This window comes from Mus caroli, chromosome 7 (genome assembly GCF_900094665.2).
Source record: "Mus caroli chromosome 7, CAROLI_EIJ_v1.1, whole genome shotgun sequence".
Taxonomy (NCBI): Eukaryota; Metazoa; Chordata; class Mammalia; order Rodentia; family Muridae; genus Mus; species Mus caroli.
This window is the reverse complement of record NC_034576.1, coordinates 105,561,130-105,570,659: the sequence shown is the minus strand read 5'-3', so window position 1 is coordinate 105,570,659 and position 9,530 is coordinate 105,561,130. Positions and strand designations below refer to the sequence as shown.

Genomic DNA, 9,530 nt, shown 5'->3' with positions numbered 1-9,530 from the left:
GAGAGGAGAGGAGAGGAGAGGAGAGGAGAGGAGAGGAGAGGAGAGAAGAGACGAAACTATTTAATTGATAGACTAGATTAGTGCTTATGACTACCTTCACAATATGGTCATTTCCTTGCATACCTTTATATCCTTTGTGTAGCTTCAAATTGGTACCCAACTGGAAGCATGAACCTCTGCCATATCAAATAAATCCTAACATTTAGGAATGGTGTCCATCCATCTACATCTAACCTAGCTCTCAACAGAAAAGGCACCTTCCGACTGCTGTACAGATAGACTGTTCAGTGTTCTTTTGAAATTTATTTGACAATCACAGCATTAAAAATAAGAAGCAACAATATTAAATGTATATTTCAGTGTCTGGAAATGTGACCATTGAAATTTATGATGGTGCATAGCAATAGACAAAGAAATAGGTCCTGGTGCTGAGGAAGGTGGAGTATACCAGTAATGTCAGCACTTCCTCAAGATGCTTAAGAGGAAGATTATAAGTTATACACCAACCTGCATTATGAAATCTTGTCGGAAAATGCACATATATATGCATGCATGAGCATACACACACACACACACCCCTTTGATTTCCCATCAACTTAAGTATCTTGGTTACTCATTCCTTCATAAGATCTCACCAGATATAAAACCAGGACTTCAAAGTGTATTTGATACTCCTATTTCCAGTTATTTCTATGATGACCAAATATAAAAAACTTATTTTGATGTGTTTCTAAATGTGTTGAAAAGAAAAAATATGATGAGGATCTTGTTAAAAGCATATCTAAACTATTTCCTATGAAACACAGGGGTTCAGATTCAGCCCAATTTAAATGCCATGCAAGAAATAAATAAAGCATACATTATCATATTTGGAGTCACTGTGAGCTATAGAAATTCTACCCCAGACATAAAACATAACTGGCTTTGATATTTCCCGGTGAAAATAAATATTTTCTTGCAAATTTCAAACAAATCTCTCACTTAATTAGCATAGTCTTTGGTTTCTGTCACTTAGTCCAACCCTCTCATCCCAATACCTTTGCTCTTTGCCACTAATTTGACATCTTTCATCTCTAAACACCACCTACTCTACCAGTGCCTTTTACCTTGGATCTCAACAACCTCTGTCTTATATGCTTGGTTCTAGCATCCTACCTGGCTTTCAATACAAGGGGGAGGAACCTGCTCCACCTGCTGCCAATCCAACTATGTGTTAGGTGACTCATGGTCTTGCCCCTTTATAAGTAACCTGTCATGTAATTTTCATTGCTTCCAAGGCTCTTGGGAATCTACAGCAGAAATCAACTAGAAATTCCCAAAAGGCCACACATTAGCCTGAAATTATATGCTAACATCTTCCTCTTAATTATCTTATTAATTTTATAAAAGTTTTCAAATATTAACATGTATTAATATGTACAATAGTATTGCTTGATGTGATATTTTAATGTGCATATTGCTTATACTGATCAAGGAAGGTAATCTGTATTTTCTTTCCTGTATACTCTCTGTTTAGAACCTTCAGTCTTTTCTATTACAATTTTTTAAATAATTCGTGAAAGATTATTATGCATTATAGCCATTGTTCTATAGTGTGGAATCCCAAAATCTATCTTGTATCCAGTTGTATTGTATTACCTATTATCCAACACTTTACCTTTCATTTATCTACCCCTACTCTCCACACTTCTCAGTCTCTTGTAACCACAGCCTATAGCCAACATGGCATCTTTTGAATATTTGTCTTTCTGTGTCTCTTTATTTCACTCAATGGAAAGTACAGTTCATCCATTTCAATGCCAATGATGGTAAATGACTCTTTATGAACTTATAATATTACATTGTTCATGTAGGCCATATTTCCTTTACTCATTCATCTATGGATAGACCCCTCAGTTAATTCCATGTTTTACATGTTTGTTAGAAATAGTCCTGCCATAAATATAAGAAATCAAGACTCTGTACTGTGGTGATGTCATTTTCTTTGAATACCCAACATTATATATAGTTGGGCTGTATGATAATGTATGTTCAATCTTTGGGACACTCTCCACATTATTTTCCATATAATTATATTAATATATACACCAGCATACAGTAAAGAACTCTTTCTGCAAACCCCCTCCAGTGTTCCCTGGTAGAAAGATGGCCACTCATATCAAACATTACTTTTTCTTCCTTTAGATTCGTGTTCTACTTACTACTATTCAGAGTCTAGCATGCTCAAATACTTGTGTGGCTCCTTTCTTCTTCTTTTCCCATTCAGTCAAATATAGCAGAGCATTTCCTTGAAGAAGATGTGTCAATTGATACACAACCTTATAACAATGCTATTCATATTTGAGTTTACTTAGGATATTCATATTTCAAAAGCAAATAAATTATGGCTGAGGTGAATCTAGGCATTTAAACATTTAAATATATGTTATGGTTAGAGAAAAGGAGGCCACACCATCCTGTATCACAAAATAACTGAAGGAAGTCGTGGGGACATAAAAAAAAAAAAAAAAACAAAAAAAACCAAAAAAACTAATCTCTTCCTTTTATACTGATTCAATTGTCCATAGCTATACCAAATTTCTGATTACTTTTGTTCATAGCTTTCTGGAACACTATTTATGTATTCTCTAGAATTTAAATTTTCTTTCATTTGTCTGCTCAGAGCTTTCTTCAGTATCTCACTAATAAATGTGAGCATCTGCTCACAAAGATAATCAAATATTTGATATATCTTAGTACCATAAAACCTAACTTTGAGAGAACATTTGGATTCACTGGCTCTGGATCATAACCTGGGTTCTGAGTTTTAATGTACTGTTGCCATGGAACCACATTTAATATAGGTTCTAAGATGATTTATGAATTTTAGTAATTCCTGGCATTATGCAAAATCCTTAAGTGCAGTTAACTTATAAGCAGTAAGTAATCAAATTTTGTATACTTACAAATGTTGAATCCATGTTTTATTTTGCTTCTATTTTGTTGTTAAGAGAGCAAACATGAGATAATATGAATATGAAGGTGAAAGAGACTCTAGGGGAGAAGGGGTGAGAAGAGAGATGAGTGTGACCAAAGCATAATGTATAAAGTTCTCAAAGAATAAATAAACATATTTAGAGCATGATGGTTTTATATATAGATACTCTTACTAGTAAATTAGGGATTGCCTGACACTAATACAAAAAGATCCTGCCTTCAAGGTGTGTATGGGCAGTAGAGGCACAGAACTAGTAGGAATAGCCAACCAATAATTGATAATCTGAGGTAAATGCCACAAAAGGGAGCCCATGTCTGACACTGTGTGGATGACCAGGAACAAGAGGCTGGATAGACCAGAGATCCAGGATAGAAGGAAAAATCATTAAAATGATTCTTAAGGATACTCTGCTATACTCATATATCATTGTCGAGCCCATTCATTACCAGAGACTTCCTCCTGTAGCTTATGGGAGCAGATGCAAAGACCCACAGCCAAAGATTAGGCACAGAGAGAGCACAAACTGGAGATTTCCATTGTTCCCATACCTAGGAGCTTGGAGAACCCTGAAGAAGAAGGGGAGGAAGAATGTATGTAGAGGCCAGAGAGATGGAGGACACCAGAAAAATATGGCCCACCAAATCAACTAAGCAGGGATCATAGGGGCTCCAGAAACTGAAGTGGTAATTTTAGAACTTAGACAGCTCTGTGGTAGGTCCTCTGCAAACATGTTGTGGTTGTTTAGCTAGGGGTTGTTTTTACAAGACTCCTAATAGTGGTTTGGGAGGGTATCTCTGATTTGTTTGCCTCCCCTTGGGGCATTTTTCCTCCTACTGGGCTGCCTTCCTTAGCCCTGATATGAGAATTTGTTCCTTATCTTACTAGAACGTGTTATACTGTGTTTGATTGATATCCCTGAGAGGATTGCTCTTTTCTGAAGGGAAACAGAGATGGAGTGGATCTGTGTGAGGGGAGACAGGGGAAGGGAGACTGGGAAGAATGGAGGGAGGAAACACTGTGGTTAGGATGTATTTTATGAGGGAGGAATAATAAAAAGTTTTTTATATATTACTCATATATATCCAGCACCATCCTAATAAAGCTTGAGTCCCTCTCCTGAGCAGATTTGGGGTGTCCATATTGAGTGAGGAGGGCTTTCCAGTCTTAGAGAGGCTCAAGAATAACTGGCGGAATCTCTGCTGAAATTCATTTTCTTGTCTGGGTCATCAGCCCCTCATAGATTCTTCATGGCCTTGGAATCTCAGCTAACACAGTGTGCACTGAAACACTAAGAGATTACTAACATACACAGCACACACACACACACACACACATTCATGTGTATGTTCACAAACATGCCATACCACACTACCAACTAGGCCTATGCATTTACAAAGTACATTTATTCCAAAACTATTAAATCAAAAATGATGTTATCACACTAGATATGTATCACAAAAGTAAATATTTATATACTTGCACATAAGATTTATGCATATTTAAATCTAGTTGCTTATGTACATATTTATTAACAAACCTCACACAAACATGTCAAATTATATTAAATACCAACAAACTTTCAAATCACACATATAACTGTTAAGTGTACAACATCAGATTAATTAAATAATGCATTATTCAATTGCTCACACTCTTGCAGAAAAATCACCCCTCTTGCACTGGCACTCAAATCTCCAGCCTTTGTATTCACTTGCACAGAGGAGAAAGGAAGGTTAGGAGTTAACTGAAGTCTCCAGCTTCAGAGCCCAGTCTCAGAGGAAGCCAGGATGAGACTGACACAGTGACCCTGAAGGCGAAGAAAGAGCAAGGCAGATTCCTTCAAATAGACACTAATTTAAGGTCTCTGCCAAAAGCTGAATCCCAGCGGTCAGTCTCAGCTTAGTTAATAAAAGAGACGTCTTCAGGGTAAGAGAGTTTCTATGGCTCAGGCACATCTGCCACTTCCAGAGCTACAGGACTCATAGAGCCCCCATGAAGCTAGGAGGCAAAGCTATGACTGTGTATCCCTGGGATCTTGAGTTTCAGAGGTCTGCAGACAAGAACAGCACTCTGTGATGAAAAGAATGAATAATGATTCCTGATCTGCCTCCAGTGAGACCTAGAAAGGTAAGAAGACTATTCCAGACACAGCCTTCCAGAAAGGTGGTTACACACGGGCCTAAAATTCTCAGTTATTAAAACTTTAAACTGTAAATTAAATTTTACTGAAAGAAAATTTAGTAAGAGAACAATGTTCAGTTTTCCTAAAGCTATTTTGTAATAATATCTTATACAGTTTTTCCTATTACCACTTAACTAACTTCAATAGCATTTTTGACTGTGGACACAAGTATTTCCATGTACAGGCAGAGTAAAGGATATCCAACGGACGCAGCAGGTACCTTAGATTCAAACTTTCTCAATGATAAAAAGCTAAGCTTTACTCAACTTCAGGCCATAGCTCTTGTAATTAAATTTTCCCAACCAAATTCTACACATTTTCTGTTAGATTTTATGTGGAGGATTTAAAAAAAAAACTGTCATAAACCCCAAGTGTGATCATCATAGTCAAAATGACTCCAAAGTATATGACTCAGTTTCATCAGTACACATATGAAGGGAAGAATTCTAGCACATTTGAAAAATAAAAGAACATAGTTCTTAGATAAAGAAAGGGTATCGTTAATGGGGAATTATATTGTTCCTTTCCCTATAAGCCTTAAAAGTGCATTCTTTAATCCTCAAGTTAATATTAACTTGGTAAACCATGTTTCATATTGAAAGTCTCACACTAACTTTAATCAGCTGGATATTGGTCAAATTCCTGTTTATATTCCATGACATGTCATTGACTTTTGTCTGTGGTTCTTAAGTCTATGTGAGGAAATGGGTAAAGAAATTCACAATAGTGAAGGCACTGGATTCTATAATACGCAGAGGATACAGCATGGGAAAGAAATAGAGGTACCTAACAATGGCCCACACTCCCACTCTACACTCAGATCCTAGTTTGAAGCTAATTTTCCTTGATCTTCATGGGGGAAAAATCTGATTCTGAGCTAGCAAAATAAAGCAGGAAGCATGTGTTTTCTGTGATGGTCTATTGCTGAGGGTGATTTGTAAGCAAAAGATAAGAGACAGACAAAATTGATTTTCCAAGAAATTGTTAATTGGTAACTGAAAGTGGATGAGGAGGGAGTTATCAGACTGCAGAAATGCAAGTGAGTGACTCCTGAATTAAACCTCAAGACAGAGTCAGATGTTAAGAAGAAATGATATCTCCAAGAAGCCTGTAACACAAGCTAAAGCTTGGTCCATAGACTCAGTTCAGGGAAGTAGCATGGGCCATGGTGGAAATGTACATGTGTCTCAAATTCAAGAAACAATTGCATAAATCCTCTCGTACTACCCTTTGTTACCATGAGGTGATGGTCTCGACTTGACCAGGATAGGAATCCAAATAATTCATTATTAGTGAAGGCTACAGTAAGTGTTTCTGGAAGCCCTGATTATACAGGACATTTCCCTGGCAAAGATTTCCTATGTGATACTAAGTAAATTATTTAATGATTCTGATATTTTTCCTCATAATAAAATGAAGGTGAAGGGGTTTGAATAAGTTAGGAATAATTTGTTTTATGATTTGTAATGCACTATAGGCACCAATCTTTTTACGGTTGATTAAAGATGCCCTAGCACAATGGAAAGTTGTACTTATAGCAAATACCACTCTCACTGTCTTCAACAGGAACAAGGAAGCTCTCAACTCAGGAAGGGTCTCTGAATGGCTAGGAGACTTGGTGGCTAGGTCCCAATGAGCTAATAGTGAAACAGAATCCAGAAACGGAGAAGTTGAGACCTGAAAAAAGGAAATAAAGTACAAACCCTGAGCCCAAGGATGAAGAGTATGTGTGAATTCTCACCATATATTAAAGCAAGATTTGATTTAAGCAAACCTGTAGCTATAAACTATGCAAGGCAGTAAAATTTCTAACTTCTAGCATGCATTATGAATTCTGAACCCCATTTCTGTCAAACCACAATAAATCTAGGGAAAACTCATAAGGATGTTAAGCACATCTGTGAACCTGGGGGCTGGGGGGACTCAATATGCAGCACTTAGACTAGGAAACTGAAGTATCTGTTAGTTCTTAAAGATGATTTGATAACAATGATGGGTCCATCTAGGGGGAATTCTTATAGAGAAAGTAATGTGTTTAGTTACAGGTGTACACTCAATTATTTCTGATGTACTCAAAAACTTCTTTAGTTTACACTTAGGGTTAATATTAAGTGATTACCTCTAAATAGATAAAGTCCATTAAGCAGTATTAGCTTCCATCAGAGGGGTGAGGTCATATGGACAAGACTGAATGATGCCTTGTTTGTTGAAAATAATAGAAAAATGGGGCTGACTGTAGCATTATTGGTCAAGATATATTTCCATTATTATAATTTACTATCCTGAATGATACTGGTTGTGAGAGCATAATTTGCAGCTCATCTGCTCAAAACCTCTTAGGATCAACATGTGAATAAAAGTTGTAAGCTACATCACTTCATGAGCAAAGTGGCCTGTAGTAACACAGTTAACTTTTAATATAAAGGCCCAGTGAAATCACTCAAAGTACTTGTAATCAATAACATTCATTCCATTGTCACCACCTAGGAAAACCTTCACTGCTGAGAACATAGTAATCATCCTCTCATGGTGGCTTCAAGTAACAGCTCTTCCCATCCCCTGTTCTTCATGTTGCTTGGAATCCCAGGATTGGAGAATTATCAATTTTGGATTGCCTTTCCTTTTTGTGTTATGTATATTGTGGCACTGACTGGAAATATCACCATCCTATACATAATCCGAATTGACCACACCCTGCATGAGCCCATGTACCTCTTCCTGGCCTTGTTGGCTATCACTGACCTGGTCCTGTCCTCCTCCACACAACCTAAAATGCTGGCCATACTATGGTTTCACAGTCATGAGATTGAATACAATGCCTGCCTCATCCAGGTGTTCTTCATACATGCTTTTTCTTCTGTGGAATCTGGGGTGCTCATGACCATGGCCTTGGACCGCTATGTGGCTATCTGCTTCCCACTCCGACATTCCAGCATCCTGACCACATCTGTAGTCATTAAACTAGGGGCAGCTGTGATGGTTAGAGGGCTGCTGTGGGTGAGCCCCTTCTGCTTCATGGTCTCCAGGATGCCCTTCTGCCCCAACAAGGTCATTCCCCAGTCCTACTGTGAGCATATGGCTGTGCTCAAGTTGGTATGTGCTGATACCAGAGTCAATCGTGGATATGGACTCTTTGTGGCTTTCTCTGTTGTTGGCTTTGACATAATTGTCATCAGTGTATCTTATGTGATGATTCTGAGAGCTGTGCTGAGGTTGCCCTCAGGTGAAGCTCGCCTCAAAGCTTTTGGTACATGTGCTTCCCATGTCTGTGTTATTTTGGCTTTCTATATCCCAGCCCTTTTCACCTTCCTCACCCACCGCTTTGGCCACCACGTGCCCCGAGTTGTGCATATCATGTTTGCTAATTTCTATCTGCTTGTTCCTCCCATGCTCAACCCTATTATCTATGGAGTTAGAACCAAACAGATCAGGGACAGGGTTATCCGAGGATTCAGGAGAAAAGACCCTTGAGCCAGAGATTACAGTAGCTCCAGGTAAATGACCAAAGGACATATTCAACAAACTTTGACAAACCAACACATATTTACAAGATATCTCACAGCCCTTCAAGATATTCACAGAAGTGGAATAAATTTCAAGTTTAACAGAATGAAAGATTTGAAACCTTTTGTGGATAATACATATTTATTTAACCTGTTCTTGTCATCATAAGAAAAACAAAGAAGCTTTTTTCTATATTTAATCACTGAATTATTTAAAAGAATGCTATCTCCCATAAATTATTAACTTGAAAACATGATATTTAAATCTTAACAGTTGTATAATTTAACATGTTGTTTAAACAGAGATTAAAAGTTTGCCTTAAACAAATAACAATTTGTACATTTTCCCCATCTTGGAATCTCTTTATAGAAGTTTACTTTTCAAAATTAAAATATGTATAAAAGCTTATGTAAATTCATTATTTATGTCAATGAATAATAACATCCTTAAATTGGGAAATAGGTAAAACAAGCAGCAGGTGACTGCTGTGTGATACTTAACTGTCCTTTAACTATTCTCACTTAACTAGATTATCCCAATTACAAGAAGGTGGGAGGCTCATCAATATATAACATTAACAACAACAATAAAACAAAAACTACCTATAAGTCTTGAAGGTTTTTCATAAACCAAGAATATATGTAGAGGAAAAGCTTTGGCCAATACAAGAGAATGTTATTAATGGCCATATGGAAGTATGCATCATTGTAGGATTTTAACTTTATTCTTTTGAAATTATCATGTTTTATTTTGTCTAGTTAAAATGTGTCATTTTACAAACTAAAATGACACTTCAACACTATTTTTATATAATTATTCTTAATTGATAGAACAAAATGTTAGTGTGAGAGAAAAGTAATTAAAATG

General features: G+C 36.9%; 1 protein-coding gene across 1 annotated transcript; it reads left to right on the top strand.

Moving 5' to 3' along the window:
• Positions 1–115: 115 nt before the first annotated feature.
• Positions 116–8,630, top strand: LOC110298746 (olfactory receptor 52R1-like). The gene is made up of 2 exons (XM_021168166.1): positions 116–138; positions 7,673–8,630. The coding sequence occupies exon 2, from the start codon at positions 7,686–7,688 to the stop codon at positions 8,628–8,630; it is 945 nt and encodes a 314-aa protein (XP_021023825.1). The 5' UTR covers positions 116–138; positions 7,673–7,685.
• The last annotated feature ends 900 nt before the right edge of the window (positions 8,631–9,530 follow it).